Source organism: Pelobates fuscus, chromosome 1 (assembly GCF_036172605.1).
Source record: "Pelobates fuscus isolate aPelFus1 chromosome 1, aPelFus1.pri, whole genome shotgun sequence".
Taxonomy (NCBI): Eukaryota; Metazoa; Chordata; class Amphibia; order Anura; family Pelobatidae; genus Pelobates; species Pelobates fuscus.
In genome coordinates, this window is record NC_086317.1 from 234,664,075 (window position 1) to 234,687,750 (window position 23,676).

Sequence of the window (23,676 nt, forward strand, 5' to 3'; positions counted from 1 at the left end):
TTAAATTATGTAAAACATCCATGCCTGTCAGCTAGGACACAAATAAAAGACTGTGGAGTTCTGACCTCAAGCACGAACCCGCAAGCCTCAACTAGCACCTGGGACCCAGCCACAGTGGTACCCTTCACTCCAAGGGACATAGCAAGAAGTCAACCTAACACCTGACTGCGACCAGTGCTGATGCTTCAAGTATTGGGCTCTGAACCCAATAGGTTTCTCTGATGTTGTTCATTTTTCTGTTAATTTCTCTTATCTCCTTCTCTTTTGGTTTCAATGTCCTAACTACAGCACTGCTACCCTGACAGGGGCATTAGGGGCACTGCTACCCTGACAGGGGCATTAGACCTTCACCCACTTTACGCTACTAACGTTGGAAAGGTATTTCCTCCCCTCCCCCCCCCCCCGCCTCCCCCCCGCTGCCCTCTTAGTTAGGGGTAACACTCAATGCAATGGCAAATACGCCTCAACACCTGGGGCTAACCCAACTCATGCATCCCCTCTAGTCTGACCCACCTACAGCTCATCAGAACCTCACATATAGATTTCCAAGCCCTGTACAACTCCAAAATGTTAGATGCCCATATTACATGACCTTCACATACCTACCATACCATCGCTGTCTACACTTACTCACCATGTAGTGCCTTTCACCCTAGCCCACAAAATACTTTATATCTACTCATAAACCAATCCTCACAAGCAGGATTCCTTCCAGGCTAAGGATACAGGTCTAGTTCACATAAAAAAGGGCATCTATTGCCTCACTTTTACATCTTTGACCTAGAGTTCTTTAAATATTAAATTCATGCCTAAAGAAATTAAGACTATTCAAGTTTGTGAACAGATGGTTAAGCCAAATGTTTACTTTTCATTTGTAATTATCACATTTTTTTTGAAGACACATTATTTCTTGTTTTATACTTTTTTTCTTCTCTGCAGATCACCCACCGAGAATGGGGTGATCTAGTGACCTGAGCGGTTTATATATTTCCTTTAATTTTCATACTTCCTTCTTTTGAGCTTTATTTATATTCTGCTGGATTTAACCAAGTCTGGTTCTGCCTGAAGGCATCTAGCACATAGCATGAGATTAATCACAAGCCTCGTCAATAGTTAAATATAACGGCAGTGCCCATTCCAGTCACTAGATTATAGCTGCAAAAGCATTTTCTACTTATAAGAAGGTTTACTAAATAATCTCTTGGGAGCTTTACTCAATGTGGCCAACCCCTAGTCTTAATCCTTGAAGAACATATCATGACATTCTAGAATGGCATGTTCTGAGTTTACTTTGATTGCTTTTCTCTAAAGTCATTTTTATGTGATTTATAATATGATATTAAAACAAGCATTACTCTAGTTAAATAAGAAGTGAAATGAATGTCATATTGAACAATAAAATAGTCAGTTACTGCTATCATAAATCTATAACAGTAACATTCATATTTTTTACTGGCAATGGAGAGAACGCTAGAAGCTTCGGGAAGAACATGTTTTTTTTATTATTTAACATCTTGGGGGCATCTTATGTTTATAATTGATTGACAGTATATATTTCCTATGTTTGGTGTAAATTTCTATTAACTGTAATTTTGTTAAGAAATGATGATGACCTGCAGAAGTCTTTAAGATGGAAATTTATGGGAACCCAGGGTGAATTTAAGTAAATTTAGCAATTAAGGCCAAACTAGCCAATTCAAAGACATTCACCAAGTCAATTCTTTAAACATTTGGCTATTTTGGCCTTCAATTTGAAATTCACTTTGAATTCACTTTGCATTCGAAGAAAATTTCCCTTTAGTGAATAACCATGTAGGGTTGTGGTCCGATTTAATATAAAAAAAAACAACAACCTATTTCTTATGATGAAGATAGACATATCTACCAAATAAGCAAATAGTGAAAGACACAGGCGACACTCCAAGGTTCTTGATAGTGCATTTATTAGAGGATAAGTCTGTGAGGAGATTTACCCTCTAATAAACTCATCATCAAGAACTTTGGAGTGTCGCCGGTGTCTTTCACTATTTGCTAGACTCTAGCAGATTGCGGTCTCTGCTGTTGCCACGAAGGACCTCTCAGGTGGATGGCTGGATTACTAAGCAGAACCTGAGTGCAGGGTGGATTGTTTCTTGTGATATCTACCAAATTATTCACCTTATAGATTTTATATATGTTTGAATGTAACAGACTAAACTTTAACATTGTCTTTAAATTCTTTAAGGACCTATAGTGTTGGGTAGCTTCAAAGTTGGGATAGTAGGTTGGCATGGAACCCACTGATTGTGGGCAGCATATTTACTAAGATCGTCCTATGTATATGGATGTTCACTTGTGACATCATGATCTTTTACATCTTCTTTCTAACCCATATGATTTAGTAACACCTGCAAACAAAATTAGAAACTCAAAATAGTAACTATGCTAATTATTTATATTGCATTATTACAAAGCCAATAACCATAATACATAATTCAAATTGTTAATAGGATCCAGATAATGCTGAGAATTAATTTACAAATAATGAGTTAATAGTGAATTTACTCAAGTTGATACATTTAGATAGAGAAGAATTAAGCTCTCACAAGGCCCTAGGCAAATTACCGGTTTAGGTAACCCCCTTCATTGCCATGGTGATTGAGACCAAGCAAATGCATTTTTCTAGGGCCCCTATGTAAACACTGTGCCTTAGGCAGCCACATAAAGTCACCTTACGGTTAATCCTGTTCTACATATAGACCAAAAGGTTATTTTGGCCCCCACTTTGTAAATCGGTTGTCAAATTGCATGAAGTCACCATCACTCCCTCTGTGAGCATATTCCTAAGCATTTCATTTTAAGTATTATTGCAGATTTGTTTGTCATGATAATACCTCTGTAATAACATGCTGTCCTTCCTTTGATCGGTTACAGTTCAAGACCAATCACCCTGTCGGAGTGTAGAAGTGCCTTGATGTTTCTATTTAATTTGAAGGGCTCACAATAAAGGATGCTTGAAGCCATGTGAAGCACACCCTACATCAGCTCCATATGCTCTAGCTTACTTTTAAATAGCATTAAAAAAGCACTTAACATTTATATGTCCTGCTACTTTAGCAGTCTGCTTTGGAAAAAAAGTGTCGCCCCAGAAAAAAACAGTATGAACAATAAATTATATCTTGTGTCCAAAATTATCATACATTATTAAGATAAATTATAAGTCACTCTATATATTTGTTTTATTTTGGTAACAGAAGTTAACCCTTTTATTAAAATATAAAAATATATTGTTCCCATGTGCAGCTTAGAATTTGCGATATGTTTCTTGTTTCTACATCATGTATCACTTTCAGCTGTGTGTTTCAAGTTTGATTTACAGATAACAATATGTTGATCATGCAAGTTCTCACCTACACAAATAGCACATTGTGGGAAAGCTCTGTTCTCTCCCCTGGTTTGTAAAGTAAAAGCATTTAGTAACCAATGCACCCCCTCCCTTTTTGGCCCATCACTCTTATACACAAAACATCTGGAATTTATGGAGAACATTAAATGAGTCACTTGAAATATACAAGTCAACCATTTTGTTTCTTCTGAGCGTTATATTAACTAGAGGAATATTAATGAACAACATTTGCTGAAAGGTTCTAAAATACAAAACATGATAAGGCCATGCTTGTCCTGTAAGGATGAAAAAGCCCCTTGTTAAATTAGTGTTTTTCCATTTATGAAACTGTATATTAAATTAGAGCCACTAAGCAATGTTGTTTCTAGTAAATTAATATATTACTATATGATTGCTATGCTTTTAATGCCATTTGCATAATGTGGAAATACGCACTTTGGTTGGAAACATGTTATACAAAATTGCTGTCCAACTAAGACTTTTTACTTTGTTGGACTGCAACTACTACTACTGTTTGTAGTGACATTAGCTGAGGTTTCCATATTACTTGGAGTCTGGGACTAAACCTGAAGGTAGGTAAACTTTAAATTTGAGGCCTAGTAGTTTAAAGTTAAGACCCCATGCTCCTCTCCAACGGATGAAAAATGTACATAAGCAGAAAATCCCTTGTTTATAGAAACGGATCTTCTTTTATGTAGCTTGTTGTATTCATAGCAAAAACAAGTCATTTTTATCCAGGTAAAGTCTTAATTGTAATTATATAATAATCAAGCAAAAAAAAAAAAACAAGTTGCAAGAGAGTGCTGAGGACGGACAACAGCTCAATTAGCCTGCCCTTCGGTGGGTCCGTGCTCAGTTATATAATAATCAAATAATCAAAATTGCGTACTAACAGATTATTTCAAATATTCTGTAATCATTTTATGTTCAGACAAATGGTGTTACAGTTGTATTACACCCCTCACAGACAAACCTTTTTTTTATATCTTCCCATAGGTGTTGTGAATATGTGAATGAGATGAGTTGGGTGCCTGTACTAAAAATAATTAGTTTAAAAATCTGCTGATGAAAACAATGTCTAGAGTCAGTATAGACAATTAATATTAACAATTGGCATGTATTTATATGATGAATGTTTTCTATTCATTGTTTTGTATATTGTCATGTTGTTTTTCTTTTATTTCTTAGGCGAATGTTCCCAAGTTACAAGGTGAAAGTAACAGGAATGAATCCCAAGACAAAATATATTCTCCTCATAGACATTGTTCCAGCTGATGATCATCGGTACAAATTTTGCGACAACAAATGGTAAGATAAATTCCTTTCTCACATTCTGACAAACTGTAACCAGATATTTTATTTACCGATACTAACATAAAACATAGAAACAAAGGATATATTGTGATGCCATAGTGTCAAACAAAGGGAAAGATCAAGACTTTTTTATGTGTTTGCTTGCACTTTTTGTTGCATTTGTTTCTGTAGTGGTATAATAAGGTGGGAAGCCATTTATGGCCATTTGCATTAGGAGATATACATCTACAATACATTACATTCAGTAATAAATAATCTTGATGCTTTATTCAGTGACCATGATCTTGATTTTGACAATGATTCCCTTAGATTTCAAAGTTCCAAAAAATTTTATATGCACTTCAGGAGGGAGATGCATATTTTGCTAACTTGACTGCTTAAGCACTAATTTAGCAAAGTGGTTGTCAGCTCATAACATCATGCTATTTTTGTGCAAAGATGATAATTATTGATATCATTTGAATTTAGTCCATTAACCGGTTGAAAGTGTACATTTTGTTTTAGAGAATATTACATTAATCAAAATAGTGCAATAAAATATTACATAAATTTTGTGCTACATATGTTTTATCTTTAGCTGCTTGAAACATATTACCGCTGCCATTACTACAGCAATTTCATTTTCTTAAAAGCATCACAAAAAAGAGCACAAGAGAAAAATCTTTCATCAGCTGCCGAACCCATTAAAAAAGTTAACCAAACATGCAGACGTTTGCTCTGACGATAAATTTGTGAAATTCTTTTTTTCTTAGCATCTTCTCAAAGAGTCTTTATATGTCACCCCAAAAACTCAGGATTTAGGAATTTCTGAAGTTAGTTTGGGAACACGAGAACATGTTTGCAAATCATTGCTTTAGTACTATATTGTGACTGAGCACTTTTAACAAATATCATTTGACTTCTTTCTTTTGTATTTAAAATTATAACAGACTTTTGTGGATTTCTGATATTTTTTATCCAGTTTAGAATTTAGTAATACAGACTATACATCCTTTCCAAACCATGATCTAAAAATAAATAATAATCTGATGAAGCTCTCAATTATCTTTTGCTTTTATAAAACTTTTTTATGTTGAAATATTAGAAAATGTATAAAAATAAATGTCACACTGACATCATGAAGAAAAATGCCTAAGAGACCATATGGCAATACTGAATGTATAGAAATACAAATAAACAAAAATGACCATTACATAAATTTGAAACATGAAACACCAGCTGCTATTCACTAAAATACCTTCCATACCTTCAGTTATATCTGTTTGACACTATAGTCACCAAAAGAGCGTTAAATAAAGTGATATAAACTTGAGCAATAAGAAGTATATTAAAAAAAAAACGTAAAAAAATAAAATATATATATATATATAGATGTAAAAAACAGATAAAATTTGTATCTTGTAATACCTTTATTAGTCCAGTGATATATATATAATCTATAAATATCCAAAGAACTGTACTCCAGAGGGCTTCATAATAAGTTTCAGAATAAGTTTCAGAATTTTGTTATTGTGTCCAATCACATAAAAATTTTTGAAAAACATATTTAAAAATAAATAAATTATGAAACTTATTACAAAGCCCTCTGGAGTGCAGTTCTTTGGAGAATTTTGGTCCATTATGGAGACCACCCCCCTTTTCTGAACAACGATTGCTGAAAACATTCTCTTATTTTCTCAAATTATCTCAGAATAAAGAAATATATAGAATAGTATAATATCAAGAGCAAACATGCATTTTTTGACATTCTTTATTTTTGAAGTACAGTGTCAGGATAAGCTGCACATTATGTAATTATTAAACAAGAAATAAGGTAATCAGACTAGGCATGCATGAATAGGCATCGATAAAGTGGACAAGCTCGGAATGCATGAATGAAAAACGATAAAGCTTTTGGCACTTGCAATAGCAGACAACCCAAGGTATTGCAAATGGGGTATGTCCAGTCTTTTTTAGAAGCCACTTGGTCACAAACACTGGCCAAAGTTAGTGTTAATATTTGTTTGTGTGTGAAAAATGCAAAAAACTAATTTGAATGCCAATTTTGTCCAGTGTTTGTAACTAAGTGGCTTCTTCTTCTTCTTTGCAATACCTTGGGTTGTCTACTATTGCAAATGGTATGCCATTATGGGGTAATTTTCATTCCTGGGCTACCATACGGTCTCAAAGGCAACGTAACCAATCTGGCAAATTTCAATGTGAAAAAACTGAAACGCAATCCTTATATTTGACTCTGTAACTTTTGAAAACACCATAAAACCTGTACATGAAGGGTACTGTTATACTCGGGAGTATTCACTGAAGACAAATATTAGTGTTTCAAAACAGTAAAACATATCACAACAATTATATCGTCAGTGTAAGTGCCATTTGTTTGTGAAAAATGCAAAAAATTTCACTTTCACTGACGATATCATAGTAGTAATACATTTTACTGTTTTGAAACACTAATATTTGTGTTCAACGAAGTCTCCTGAGTAAACCAGTACCCCACCATGTACAGGTTTTATGGTGTCTTGGAAAGTTACAGGGTTAAATATAGTGCTAGCAAATTTAACTCCCTGGACTTCTGGCCTGGGTTGTCAGGCAGGTCCCGCAAATTGTAATTAATAAAATGACCTAATTATGTAAAAATATTACATAAAATACATAAATAGAATTAATATATATATATATATACGTACGTACATATATATGTGTATATATATATATATATATAATTTAAAAAAATTATTTTTATTTATATATAGGTGGAAGGATACAGTTCTTACACTACTGCTGTGCTGAGGTCCTTTCAGAGCTCCTGACGAAGTCTGAAGAGAGACGAAACGCACTGGGCATATTCCCAGCCCCGAAAGGATCTCAGCACAGCAGTAGTGTAAGAACTGTATCCTTTATCCCTTGTATTTACGACCTGTGAAGGAAGTTCTGTGGATGCATAGAGACTACCACTGCAAACTGATCCACCTGGGGAATAAGCCTATTTGAGGCAAAAGCGCTTGTGCACAGATTGATTCAATTCAATTGTGCCACGATATTTGTGAGTGTCCATTTTATTTGTTTTATCAATTCTTGTCCATTAAAGTTTGCACTATGATGTTTTCTTTCTTTTTCATGTGAGTTCTTCATGCTCATCTTCTATTTGGTAACTATATCTGCCACATATGTTGTGATAGTGGCCCCCTATACTGTATTTTGACTCAGTTACTATACAGTTTTCTTTTTGCACTGGTATTTGGAGGGATATAGGGAGTGTTTCCCATTTGTAGTGGCTTGCCTGCACAACTTTTGCACTTATTCATCTCAATATTTGGTTCAAAATACAGTTAGAATGAAATTACACACACACACACATATATATATATATGTATTAAGGCCGTTTGGCCTGTATTTGTGGGAGGGGCTTAAATTAATTCACTCCCCTATATAGGGGACACCCCTTACCTGACTCATATCACTTGAGGTCAGCATCAGAATGTTTTCCACTTCCGGGTCATCCAGAAGCCATTTTACCTGATTACTCCATGAGGTTTTCTAAGCTGAGCTGTGTCAGGAATCCAGCCACAGGCTTTTCCGGCCTACCACCTTCTTTCTTCAATCCATCGCCGTGGATGGTGTCCAAGTGACTCACAAACCGTAAGTTGACCTACCTGTTATGCCAGGCATCAGTCCCACGGCACTATGCACGGGTCAGGTCCTCACTTTACGGCTGCATTTTGTCTAAGTCTGTTCTAAAACCATTGCATGTTCATGCATATCATTCGTTTAAACCCCCTACCGGTCTTTGGGTGTACTACAGGCTTTTTAGACATTATCGCATTTCATGTACAAACCAACGAACCACTGTATTTTCGCCTACACACTGACCCCTACCGGTCATTCGGTGTACTACAGGCTTCTCAGACATTATTGCATTTCATGTACAAACCAACGAACCACCGCATTTTTCACCTACACACTGACCCCTACCGGTCATTCAGTGTACTACAGGCTTCTCAGACATTATTGCATTTCATGTATAAACCAACGAACCACCGCATTTTTCACCTACACACTGACCCCTACCGGTCATTCAGTGTACTACAGGCTTCTCAGACATTATTGCATTTCATGTACAAACAAACAGACCACTGTATTTGCGCCTACACACTGACCCCTACCGGTCATTCGTGTACTACAGGCTTCTCAGACATTATTGCATTTCATGTTCAAACCAACAAACAACGGCATTTTCGCCTACATGCTGACCCCTACCGGTCAATCGGTATACTACAGGTTTCTCAGACTTTATTTCACTTCATAAGCAAACAAACTAACTACAGCATTTTCGCTTTTATACTGACTCCTATCTGTCAAACGGTAGGATTAAATGGTATTTTTACCATACAATCAGCATTTCTGACCCCTACTGGTCAACAGCAAAACTGTCTTCACATGTCATATACAATTAACCAACCAATATAAATTACACATAAGATTGTTTTAAACATAACCATAAACCGTAAATTAAACTCCAGCACGAGCTCAACTTCAGGTTTAAGTCACAATAATTTACATTTCACATCAAGACCAACAGTGGTTCTATCAACACTGCCACCTACAGGTCTGTCAAATACATTGATGATTTTCATGGGCTTTTACAAACACCAAAACACTGACACCTATAGGTCAATAGACAAACAACATTTCACATACCAATCAGTATCCAACTACACTGCCACCTATAGGGCACTCGGCAGATCTCCAGTGCACTTGCATTTTGCAACACCATGTTCACTGACCCCTACCAATGAATAAGACATACAACAATTCACATAGCAAGTACCATATCAAACATCTAGTATAAATACATATATTATTACACAGTAGCAGACGCATCTGTAGATACGTAACTGGTAATATAGTTCACATACATTTTTCACAGCATGCTGCTCACACAACAGACTTTCCCCTAGCAAGGGGACATACAACATACAAGGTGGGGACAGACCACTTTTTCACTTGTACATACAGCACTTAATGGGTTAAGATTGATACATATTTAACCAGTATGGCTACGATGCTTAATATTTACACATCACGGCACTTTACTTTTCACATATACTGTACGTATTAAGATAAGCTTGGTCTATGCCATATTTCCTTATGCCATACGGTTTTATCCATTCAGGTTACAGTTACTACTAAAAAACCTATACGGATTGTCAGGTTCAATACCATACTACCAGGTACATACACCTGCTCATGTAGTTAACCATCTCTTACCTTCCCTGGAATAGTAATAGTGTACTGGCAATTAGGGTTGTAGGGCCCAATAGGTATTACCCGCTTTTTTCTCTGCATTATGCTTCGGTTAGTGGTCCCGCGAGGCCAACCCCCCCGCCTCACACTCGGAGGCATACACCCCTCAGGCCACTCGTGAGCTAGCCGCCTCGCATTGTATCATAGAGAGGGCCTCACCTGTCACTCCCCTTCCTATTTTCTGGTTACTGTCACCGAGAGGCCAGCATCCTGCCCATGTTCGGTGGCCACACAAAATCCCCTCGCGCCAAGCATAGATAGAGCCTCTCAAGCCACTTGGCAACTAGCAGTGCCTCACCAGTCACCAAAAAACACCAATCCTAATAGTTTTGCCTTACGGCTTAGCTAGCAAGCCAGTACAAGACCCCTGGGTACAAATAATAATTGCAATCTTTATTGTTATTTAAGTATTTCTCAAAAAGATGGTGAAGAATCACCTCTTTCTAGCACCCAGGCTAGAATTGATACACCTTCAAGCAGAGGAGATGTTGCTAGTCCAGCAGCAATCAGATCCTGGAAGATCCCACACATTACCACCGACCTAAGGAGGTGACAAATCCCCTACCCTGCCACAGCAAGGAAAGCAGAGTTATTCAAACTCCTCCATACATCAACGGACAACACGGAGGCAGGGGAAGGCCCAGCTACACCAACTCAGGTGACACCCAGGCCATGCTAGCCTCACTCAAACTCATGAGCCAAAAAAAAAAAAAATTATGACAGACTGGCAATCTCGAGTCGGTCACCACATCCCTCACAAGACTGGGCCTCACGCTACTGTACAACCAGCACCAACTGAAACTCGGTTACCTGGTAAAATCAATTCTTATGACACACAAGACGTTAACCCTGCACATATGATCCCAGCACATTGGGGAAGCAAGGCATATATATGTATGATGATGTATCTGTGATGGTCAGATCCAGGGATTCCAGGGATTCCTTGGTTGGGTTGGCATTTGGAATATGTAGAGATGTTTATTTGTGCAGGTACCCATACAGAAGGGATTTTGTCCCAAACAAATGGACGAGCACTCTCAGGCTCCAGGTACCAGCACCTTTTAACTACCAGAGACAATTAATATGAGTAGTTGCATTGCATATAGACTGTTGCATATATGTTCAAATGGTTCAGGGCACATGACAAACCATGTGTCCCAATACAACTTACAAATAACGTACTCACCATCTGTACACACCAATGCATTTTGAACACGCCTGACTCATCACCCTTCCAGACTTGTAGTAGATTTACTAAAGCTCTGGAGCTTGAAATGGCTCCCTTACAGGTATCATAAATACACCTTCAAGGAATATAGCATGCCCTCACTTACAGTCAGCACAACAGAACCATTGGCTGTAAACACACTCATAGCCAAGATTTGCAGAGGGGTCTTCCAATCTCCACCATTTACAGCATGGCACCAAACACAAACACATTGGTATGGTCACAAGGAAATCTTCCCTTTAAAACAAAGACTAACCATAGACTTATTGGCACCACACACCTCCGCTACCCCAAGTCTCAACTCCCTCATACCTTCCGAGGAGTTTCCTTACACCATTGATCTACCTTTACAGCTATCACTCAAGCATGGGTTGCAGCTTGGTTAAGTAAGGCCAATATCATCAACGCAGTAAACGGCTACCATCTACCCTACACACTGGCACTTACATGACATAAAATGGGCAATCCTTTCCCCGCTCAACTTACGGGCTACAGATTAGCCTACTATGTATATTCGCAGATACTCTGTGCTGGTTAGGATAACATATCCAGAGGCCTTACAGTCATACACTATCTAGAAGACTTCTTGTTGATCAATGATAACATATTTTTCACTAGAAGCCTCACGGCAGCAGCGTCTGGTTGACCACTTGGGCGTCCCAGTACCCCATAAGAAAGAGAAGGCCCAGACACTATCATCACATTACTGGGCATACGACTTGAGTCGGCATCCATACACGCAAGTTACCACAAGACAAATAGGGAACATTCTCAACTACATCAATCACTACCTCCTGCTTAGTACTTACAATTGCAAGGAACTACAATCCCTTCTAGGTTCCTTAATTTTGCCATGCCAATCATACCACAAGACCACACTTTCACATCCAGAGTACTTCCCCTTTTTTCCACAATTCCAACATGACGATCAGAGGATGTCCCTAGACACCCCAGCAACAGCAGACCTGCACATGGGGGGAATTTCTTAACCACTTGGCATGGTAAAAGCATGTTCCTTCCAGAATTGTCTGACACTTCTCCAACCAGATGGTCAGACGTGGCGTCTACCACGGGTTTGGCAGCGATCTACCGGGAACCATTACTTTGGAGCTGTTGGCCATGGCATCCAGGTTTGGAAATTGTTCCACCACCTCAGCCCCTTTGGGGGATCTACCCCATTGTAGCAGCTGCTGTGGCATGCGGTAAATCATGGTCAGGGTCATCAATCCGTAGTTACTCAGACAACTAAGCACATGTCATGTCATCAACAAACGCCACTACTCATCCATAAGGTCAAGATATTTCTGGGGAACTCACTTGGTTGGCAACTTATCACATTTCTTTTACTTTCATGCACCAGGCGGAGGTATACATCCCTGCCGACAATTGTCTTATTTATATTCCAGGCATGTTCATCATACGATTCCTACAGCCGCCCATACAGTCACGGCCACTATTTCGTTCCAGAGACAAAATCATGGATTAGACATACTCATGCAGCATAGCATGCAATATCCCACCTAGCACTTTCGTCCCATACTTGTAGAACGCATAACACAGCTTTTCACCTGGCTTAAGGAATCTCATTGGAACACGACACAGCTCAACCTGTGTCATAACATTTCTCCTAGGTTTTGCTTCTTTTTGCCACCTTAAACTATCTCACACACCATTAATTATATATTTTACAGGCATTCAACAACACAGGATAACCTATGGCCAAAACGACCATAACTTCATGCTATCATACCAGACAAGAATATACTCAGGTTTTCAGGAATCCATTCCCCCACGTTCCTCTCAGAGATTACCAATAGCCATCCAACTTTTCATCCTTATCGGACCTATTAGATCTACAACCTTTCAATTATACTACCAAGTCGGCCATTACCAGCCATGCACATTGCCTTTTATGCCTTTCTCAGGCCAGAGAATCCACTACCATCACCACCACTCAGACAGATAATTGTCTTTAACGATTCCACGTATGTAAACACATATATCATTACCTATTGGCTCTACCACATTCCGAAACGAGTCAACACCCACCAACAGTAGCGATAACATACTATCCTACCCACAACAAATGGTGTCCACTTTCGGTCCTAGATTCCTACCTTCAAAATCCTTCCAGGAATTAAATACTGTGATGCATTTAAGGAAATGTCTGGTTAATTTGTATATATTTGTTGACTGTATTAAATCTTTAATTATTCATTTTTGCCCTCTTTATTTACAGGCCTACCGTATCGTCGGTCTCGGCACACCACAACCGACTTGCTCCCTTTATACTATCCTACGCTTATGCTGGATCCTTACTCCATATACGGCTATTTGACCCTTACACAAGTATTAAGGCCGTTTGGCCTGTATTTGTGGGAGGGGCTTAAATTAATTCACTCCCCTATATAAGGGACAACCCTTACCTGACTCATATCACTTGAGGTCAGCATCAGAATGACCCTCCCATCCACTCCTCATTTCAACACTTTCTCTTTTCTTTCCATTTACTTTACTTTCTTACTCCTTGGTGGGCCCTCTTTATTTACAGGCCTATCGTATCGTCGGTCTCGGCACACCACAACCGACTTGCTCCCTTTATTCTATCCTACGCTTATGCTGGATCCTTACTCCATATACGGCTATTTGCCCCTTACACAAATATATATATAAAAAAATAGTGAAAAAAGGCTTGCACTCACGGTCTTTTTCTTTTGTCAAAATTTCAGGATCAGTTCAGCTGAACTGATCCTGATGAAAGTCACGGACGATGGCTGAAACATTGATTATGATTATGTTTTAACAAGAAATGGAATAAAGAAAGACATTTTTATAAAAGAAAAAGACCGTGAGTGCAAGCCTTTTTTCACTATTTTTTCTATTATTTTTGGCTGTGGCTGGAATGCACCCGGCATTTGGAAAAATCCGAAAGTGTGTGTGCAGGGATAAAAAGGAATATTGTATAAGGAAGTATATATATATATATATATATATTAATTATTTTTTATTATTTTTTTATTTTTAAACGTATTTACATATTTATTTATTTTATATTATATATAAATATATATATAATTTAATATATATATTTTATCAATATCCTTCTACGTGTATTTTGATATTAATATATATATATATATATAAAAAAATATATATATATATTAATATTTTGATATATATATGACAGTGTATACGTATGTATGTGTATGTGTATATATATATACTTAGATCATATATATATATATATATATATACATATATATACAGTTGCAAGAAAAAGTATGTGAACCCTTTGGAATGATATGGATTTCTGCACAAATTGGTCGTAAAATGTGATCTGATCATCATCTAAGTCACAACAATAGACAATCACAGTCTGCTTAAACTAATAGCACACAAAGAATGAAATGTTTCCATGTTTTTATTGAACACACCATGTAAACATTCACAGTGCAGGTGGAAAAAGTATGCGAACCCCTAGACTAATGACATCTCCAAGAGCTAATTGGAGTGAGATGTCAGCCAACTGCAGTCCAATCAATGAGATGAGATTGGAGGTGTTGGTTACAGCTGCCCTGCCCTATAAAAAACACACACCAGTTCTGGGTTTGCTTTTCACAAGAAGCATTGCCTGATGTGAATGATGCCTCGCACAAAAAAGCTCTCAGAAGACCTACAATTAAGAATTGTTGACTTGCATAAAGCTGGAAAGGGTTATAAAAGTATCTCCAAAAGCCTTGCTGTTCTTCAGTCCACGGTAAGACAAATTGTCTATAAATGGAGAAAGTTCCGCACTGCTGCTACTCTCCCTAGGCGTGGCCGTCCTGTAAAGATGACTGCATTGAGCAGACTGCTCAATGAGGTGAAGAAGAATCCTAGAGTGTCAGCTAAAGACTTACAAAAGTCACTGGCAAATGCTAACATCCCTGTTAGCGAATCTACAATACGTAAAACACTAAACAAGAATGGATTTCATGGGAGGATACCACAGAGGAAGCCACTGCTGTCCAAACAAAACATTGCTGCACGTTTACAGTTTGCACAAGAGCACCTGGATGTTCCACAGCAGTACTGGCAAAATATTTTGTGGACAGATGAAACCAAAGTTGAGTTGTTTAGAAGAAACACACAACACTATGTGTGGCGAAAAAGAGGCACAGCACACCAACATCAAAACCTCATTCCAACTGAGAAGTATGATGGTTCGGGCATCATGGTTTAGGGCTGCTTTGCTGGGTCAGGGCCTGGACGGATTGCTATCATCGAAGGAAAAATTAATTCCCAAGTTTATCAAGACATTTTGCAGGAGAACTTAAGGCCATCTGTCTACCAGCTGAAGCTCAACAGAAGATGGGTGTTGCAACAGGACAATGACCCAAATCATAGAAGTAAATCAACAACAGAATGGCTTAAACAGAAGAAAATACGCCTTCTGAAGTGGCCCAGTCAGTGTCCTGACCTCAACCCGATTGAGATGCTGTGGCATGACCTCAAGAAAGCGATTCACACCAGACATCCCAGGAATATTCCTGAACTGAAACAGTTCTGTAAAGAGGAATGGTCAAGAATTACTCCTGACCGTTGTGCACGTCTGATCTGCAACTACAGGAAATGTTTGGTTGAAGTTATTGCTACTAAAGGAGGTTCAACCAGTTATTAAATCCAAGGGTTCACATACTTTTTCCACCTGCACTGTGAATGTTTACATGGTGTGTTCAATAAAAACATGGCAACATTTCATTCTTTGTGTGTTATTAGTTTAAGCAGATTGTGATTGTCTATTGTTGTGACTTAGATGATGATCAGATCACATTTTATGACCAATTTGTGCAGAAATCCATATCATTCCAAAGGGTTCACATACTTTTTATTGCAACTGCATATATATATATATATATATATAGAAAATTGTAAAGATGATAGCACTCTCAGGACTCCAATATAATATTTAACTTTTAATGATTCACAAAATAAAAGATCGACGTTTCAGTCTGCTATACACAGACTTTCATCAGGACCTACATTTTCGCTTGACAAGCACCAGGCAAGTAACAGTTGTTTCATGGAGTGCAAGATTTTTTTCTATTTTATATATATATATATATATATATATATGTGTGTGATCTAAGTATATATTATTGAATTAAAAACTGTTTTAAAACTTTATTTTACTTTTTACAGGCAGCAGGGGGACTACCTGTCATTCCAGGCACTCCCCCTGCTGGCAATGCTGTGGGCGGCTATTTCGTCCATGTGATTGTGAGGTCCTCGCAAGGACCTCGTGATCACATGGCCCAGGAGGGGGAATCCCTGGGATGGCAGGTAAGTCCCCCCATCACGATCGCCGGTGTGGGATCGCCGGCGAGCGGGTAAGTACATAGGACTGCGTGGACGTGCTATGCCACCCACCGGCGTTTAGAGCCGGGTCCCCAAGGACGGCATAGCATGGCCTCTGTCCTTAAAGGGTTAAGGAGTCAATAACTTTCACGGATAATACATACAATAAATGCTTAACGTGTGGAGATTTGTTTGACTGGGTAAATCACATGAAGTTCACACAATGAGCTTCATTCGCTGCCTCCCAAAGTATGGCTCCTCTTTTGAGGGCATTGTTCATAACATTAGTTAAAGTTTGAGGCTCTAGCAATGGATGTTCTCCTTGAGTTGCTAAAGTTTTGTAAAGGTTTGTACACCCACTCCTTTGGATATCCTGATTAGAAGTACGAGGTGGCCAATTAATCTGTGAATTTCTTCAAAATATCCACACTCCGTTATCTCAGGAGGTCCATTGTGGTCCTGGCTGTTGGGCAATAGCACCATCCTGCTGAAACCACATTTCAGGATGATTTTCCACTACATCACGTAAAAAATATTCAAACATATTCCGATATCTCACACCAATAAAATTACACTATTTTTACTTGTTGTTCCTTTGTGAAATTACCCATGATGAATCTTCGAAGACTCGGTTTTAATATGTACCTGCAACAAAAAAAAAATGTAATACTAACAAAGTTATTTATCTGTCAAATCCTACTCTGAATTTTGGATTATACTCTATGTAACCCACATTGTGTAAAATTTCCCCGGAGCCAGTCTGCCCCTAGACAGACTAATTTCAGCTGCCATACAAACCAAGCATACAATTGCCATCATTTAAAAGCATTATTTACCTTCGGTGAGGTGACTGAACTCATTCAGAAAGTTATTGATATTGGTGAAATTTCTTCAACTTCTTGAAAGCCTCCTAAAAAGTAAAAAACTTAGAGAAACTCAGTAACTCGCTGCTCAGTAAATCCCCGCTCAGGTCTCAAAATAATTTTGGCTTGTCAGTGAGGTGTAGCTGATACCCCTCTAGGCACAGTGAGCATGGGATCCACGTCTGGACTACCCTTTTTATTTGGGGAGTGATAAGTTAATTCATTAAGGCAGAAACAAAGTGGGTTTGGGTCTTGGGTAGCAAAAACAAAGAAAATGAGAAGATTCTCTAAGCTTTTGTTTGTTCTCAGAATTCTCATTCTTTGTTTTTTCTTCAATGCATTAACTTGGCTCTCCCCATATCTTAGAAAGTAACAAACATTTCAGTAAAGAGCACAGCGGATGGGAGACAGCTAAGGAGGGTTATAAGGAATGAGGTGTTAAGAGGCGAGCAGACAGGCTTTACTAAAGAATTGTGTTTTTAAGGATTTTTTGAAGGACTGCAGAGATGGGGAGAGTCAAATGTAGTGAGGGTAGTATGGAAGTGGCAGCACTGGAAGAGTCCTGCAGGAATGAGACCAGGACAGTAATAGGTATTTGGAGGAGCAAAAAAAAAAAAAAAAAGGCTGGAACTCTGTAATGCGGGAGGAGATATAAGCAGGAGCACAGTTATAGAGAAATATGTAAGCAAGTACATGAAATTTGAACCGAATGCAAAATAAAACAGGGGGGTTAGGTTTGAGAGCTGCGGTACATAAGATAGCTGAGTCTTGTAGAGGTGATTATTATGGACTGTAGAGGATAAATCTGGCAATTATCATGCAAATAAGCAGAGGGTCACAATAATTAAGGTGGAAAACAAGTGCATGTACTAATATTTTGGTCTCATCCTGTGTAAGGAATGGGTGAACGGCGATAAATGTTAACACAATCTTACAATGCCAGAAATTTTTTTTTTGCATCAAAAATGGGGGTGTGCTGTTCCACCTGCATCTATGGACCAGCCACCACTGTTTACTGGTAAATGTATTATTTTTTTATATTTATTTCAAAATGTTCATTAAGAAGTAAAGATATCAAATAGGTCAACAATGAAAAAGTCAAAGTAAAATAACATAAAATAAAACAATCCTTTGTTAATACTTCTTTGCTATTGTATTGACGGGGATTCACAACTTATACAGAACAATATCTCCATACTATACTTATATCTAAATTATTCATCTTGGATAGCAAAAATGTTCTTACCATGCCTGTAGCAGTTACTCTCCTGGAAACACAATGACACAAACCAAGAATGACACACGCACTCACTCTTATTGGGCACACTATTTTAACATTTAGTTTTCTCAGTTGCTCCACAGATTCCTGCCAGCCTTAATTAGAACCAGCTGCATCTGATGCAATGTAATTCCTCACTCCAGTTAACCACTGTAATAACAGAGTGATGATTTTTGTATTGTGCTGGGCACACCATTGATAGTCTGTTGGCTAGCAGACCATATTTTTTACATTTTATTATTCACGCTAAATTGTAATCATTGTAAACCTACACTTTATATGGGTTTTTGTATCCTTATCTTTTTGCTCTACTCAGACAAGAGAATTATCATTATTATTTTTTTTAATTTCTATGGTTATATCTATTGTACTCATCATAAGAGCATCATATGCTGTTGAATTAATTGGTGCTTTATAAAATATATTTACTAAAAAAAATGTTAATTGAAGATTCTTTCTTTCTTTGGAATTGCAGGATGGTAGCAGGTAAAGCAGAGCCAGCCATGCCTGGCAGATTGTATGTTCACCCAGACTCCCCGGCCACAGGAGCTCATTGGATGCGGCAGCTGGTGTCATTCCAAAAGCTGAAGCTGACCAATAACCATCTTGATCCATTTGGACATGTAAGAATAAAATAGATTCTTATTATAATAGTAGACATCAAAATGGCATAGTATGTGGTATCAATAGAAATTTAGGTAGTAGATAGCCAGAAAGTATGTGTAAAACAGTTTGACCCCTTATACAAGTCACAGTAAATTATGGATGCCACCTATATTTTACTTCATTATGTATTTTCACCTCCTACTGTCATATTGTGTGTCTCTTAATTCTATTTAAAAAGCTCTTTAATTAGTTAATATGACAGTTCCATCCCAATGGCAAATGCATGGATTTGCAGTTGATCAATTTCCACTTTATTCCAAATGCATCTGTACTTGAAAAAAAATGATGGTGTGTCTACTGGTGTGCTATCTACGACTGTAGCATGTATGTGCATAAGTACCAATATATTTTGGGATTCTTTACTGCTCATTTCACATTTAACTACCTAGAAAACCGCAGTGTTTTGATGCCTTAAATTACTTTACGAATCCCCATAAATGAAAATGCTTTTTGAATTGTATAATTATAAAACATCTGCCCATATAATTCTTTAGAATTTACAAATTGCAAAACCAATTACTTTGACTATCTAATGTCAAGGCTTGGTCTTTTTTTCTTCAACAATTAACATTTTTTGTTCAAAGAAACCATTTGCTAGCCCATAACTCATCGGAATAAACATCTCTAATAGAGATAATGGTACAGGTTGGAAGAGACCATGACATGTTCACTTTATTGTATGAATACCACTGTTGACAAACTTTATTACTATGTTTACTTTAAGGAAAAACATCATACTAAAAGTTTTACTATGTAATACTATACTAAATGTTAATCACAGATTCACTTAATATTAAAAAACTTGAAATAAGAGAAGATTACTTAATCAAACAACAACATTTTTCTAGTTTGGAAAAGATACATCAAAAACATAGTAAAAAGTTGTTAGATACAAATGATTTTAACTTAAAGCGTACCTTGGTCACAAATGAAACCAAGATTATATTCATGACTTGGGATTAGTGGGAGATTTCACAGAAAAGAAAAATAGAATAATTGGACTGAGGGACACCCTTAGGTAGGGTTTGGTAAGGCCTCGACTTTGTTTGCAGTCTCTAAAGGGCAACACAGTTTAAAGATATATTCCATTTGTGAGCTTCCCTCCAGAGAAAATTTGTGTTGTTTACCTACTGATTTAAGGCTACGAAAGGAGGAGTATGAATTTCCATGAATTTCATCATGTAGTTCAGTCTTATAACCTGTGAATGTTCAATTCACATGACCCCTGAAGGCATGTGGAAATGATTTGCATCTGGCAGAAAACTATTATGATCACTTATGCATTTAGAAAACAATGAAATGAATATCAAGTCTTTCTAATGTTGCAAATGTGCCTTTATTAACTCCACCAAAGGGTAACCAGACATCTTGACTCAAACAGCAGCCTGTGTAAAGATACCAGAAATAAATCTCTCTGTGATATCATTGGATAAGTAATTATTATGGGTGTTTGTGAAGAAAAGAGGGTCCTACTTTATGATATGGTGCTGGGGTTAATGCTTTTGACTAGAACTCTGTTCTGGGTTCACATGCTAAGTGACTTCCCCCTCCCCTTATATGCCCTACTACATTTCCTGTACTGTTTTGTTTTCTTCCTTCTTCCCCTTTCAGCATCTTATTTGTTTCCTTTCTATTATAAAGACCAATAGCCTATTACTGACTGTTCTTCTCTTTTACTTCCTTGCAAACTCTGTTTTTGCACTATTTTTTATTCAGAACCAAGATGGTGTTAAAGATATCAGAACAACATGGCTGTCTCATAGCAGTGGGATAATGTGTTGTTTCCCTAAACTGTCTGTTTACAGTCATCAAACTTTCAGTTTCTCTTATAATATTACTCATCTCTTAAAAGAGAAAGGAAACAAACACAATTTGATGTATATATTGGAAAATATGTCACCTATCATTTATATGCTAGGAACGGAGCAGGGGTGCCCAAAAAGTAGATCCCCAGATGTTCTGGAACTACAACTCCCATGATTGTTTACATGGCTTTAGTATAACAAAGCATCATGGAAACTGTAGTTTTAAAACATCTGGGGATCTACCTTTTGGGCACCCCTGCTCCACTCCTAGCATATAAATGATGGCAAGGAAAGCTTAACAGACTAAATTTAATTGTGCAAAATGCATGAAAATGTAAAACATGTATACTTGATTCTGGCAGTAAAGTAGTTGATTTCCGTTTTAAATTACATTTCTAAAAAGTAATTTTTAATGATTTATTTAATGACATTTTGGACAGTGGAAACTGAAAGCAGAAAGTGTTTATTTCTCCTTATACCATTCACTTGGTTTATAAAAAAACAAAAAAAAAACAAAAAACATTTATCTCACACAACCTTTTTAGAGGAGCTATAAAGTTGACTCATTTGAGTGTAAGCACAACTTCCACAGAAATTCCAAAATTCTGGGAATTTATTAAGCTCTGGATCGTTCACATCTAGACTATGATCAAGACCTAACGAGTCAATTTAGATTATTACATTTCTGAGAAGTTACAAATAATTCATTAGCTGTTAGATTAACTGAAAGGGTGTCCGAATGTTTGCACCTACCACATTTGCAGTTGTTTTCCTACAAATAAATTTGACTTATAAATAATAAATGTGCAATAAAATGTACAAAAATATTTTGTTATGTTTGCTCATAGGAAAAGGTTGTGTCAACGTCTTCACAGTGTTGTTTGGTCAGAAATGACCATACTTCTGAATACAACTGTAACTATATTTAAAATGTTAACCATGTACAACAGGAACCACATTTGATATTACCAGTTTTGATAACTGCAGTCAATAAATACTATGTAATGCAAAAAATATAATTATAAAATGTGTGATGTACATCCGGGTTAGATAAATAGTTGAATAGAGTTGTCAATCTTCATTATATACCAAAATGGTAATCAAAATTCTAACCTCTAGCTTACTGTGCCTAAAGGAGTGCCAGCCTCACCTCTTTGATGAGGTCCAAAGAAGACTGAAAACTTGTTTGAGACCTGAGTGGGGACTTAACCAAAGGGCAAGTTACCCATTTTATGTTTAACTCTAACATCTTGTTTTGTCTTATTTGCATATGACTAGGGTCAACTTAAGTAAAAAGATCCTGGCATGGGCCTCTTGCTAACTATACCTAGACGGTTATCACCTACACTGATGGGGTCCAAAGTCAGGCCAATGATCATCTTGCTGTGTTCCTTGTGCTAAGGGGACATGTTCCCTCTGTCATGGCACAATTATTTAAAATCAAATTAATTTACATTAGCATGTTATCAGAAAAACAATTCTGCAATACAGAACATGAAAACATATATTATTAAAATGTTTGTCACGTATGGAATGCATGATGTATATCTGCTTGTGATCTATAACTTCCTTTCAGTTTATTTGTACAAGCTTTTGAATGACCTAACTGAAATAATGAAGAATGCCCAAAATGTTTGCATTCTTTCTGCCAATGTCATTTTATACACTTACTTATCTTTCAATAACATCGTACATAATGGAGACAATTTTTGAAATGTCTATATATGAAGTACACGTAATTTAATAGAATATATTTTAGGAAACAACCCATTCTGTAGATAAATGCCTTTCATTAAAATGATTTTTTTGAGCTTGGCATCATTTTAAAATTTGAAAGGGAAACTAATGTATATTTCCTTTGTTTTGCATCATACATGGTTTAACTACCACATTAAAAATTTAAATGAGTCCGGAGATATTTCCAGCCTGGGTGAACATTCGAAGGCAGGAAAATTATCATTCCCTTTCTTTCCCTTGTTTTTGGGTTGTAATCATATGTAGTGTTGATGGGTCATAGTTGTAGATGACATCCTTTGTAGATCCATAGTTGTAGATGACATCTTCCTTCTTCTTATTTTTTACATTAGCAATCTTTTAATGTAAAATTTGGAAAGGTTTTTTCAATTTCCTCATTGACTTTCTTAGTTGAAAGATGGGAAAGATGCCTCATAGTTTAGCTTGGGTTCTGTGGTACCCAATACATTTTTAATCCTTCTTACTCTGTAATATCTGCCCTAGACACACCTCCACTGAGGTCTGAGCTATGGATGGCCAGGGATCCTCAGTCAGTGTGAAACTGCTCGAAAATGGTTTAACATTAAATGAAGGAGAGCCCCAGGCGACTCCAGACACCATAATTTAATGAGATGAAATGGTTATAAGTACTACAATGTATTCTTTATTTTAAATTCCGTCACAATATTCTACTCTGCAATAGACAGTGACAGAAGTACTGATGCATTGTTGCCATATTAAAACCATGTAATAATTATTTTTCT

The 23,676-nt window shown here is 37.1% G+C and overlaps 1 protein-coding gene across 3 annotated transcripts in view; it reads left to right on the top strand.

Annotated features, from left to right (window-relative positions):
* TBX4 (T-box transcription factor 4) overlaps positions 1-23,676 on the top strand; it is a 186,162-nt gene that overhangs the window by 106,736 nt on the left and 55,750 nt on the right. For all 3 annotated transcript variants that reach the window (XM_063444510.1, XM_063444509.1, XM_063444511.1), the window contains exons 4-5: positions 4,574-4,693; positions 19,183-19,330. In XM_063444510.1, coding sequence (XP_063300580.1) covers positions 4,574-4,693; positions 19,183-19,330 — 268 coding nt within the window. The remainder of the gene's footprint in view (positions 1-4,573; positions 4,694-19,182; positions 19,331-23,676) is intronic.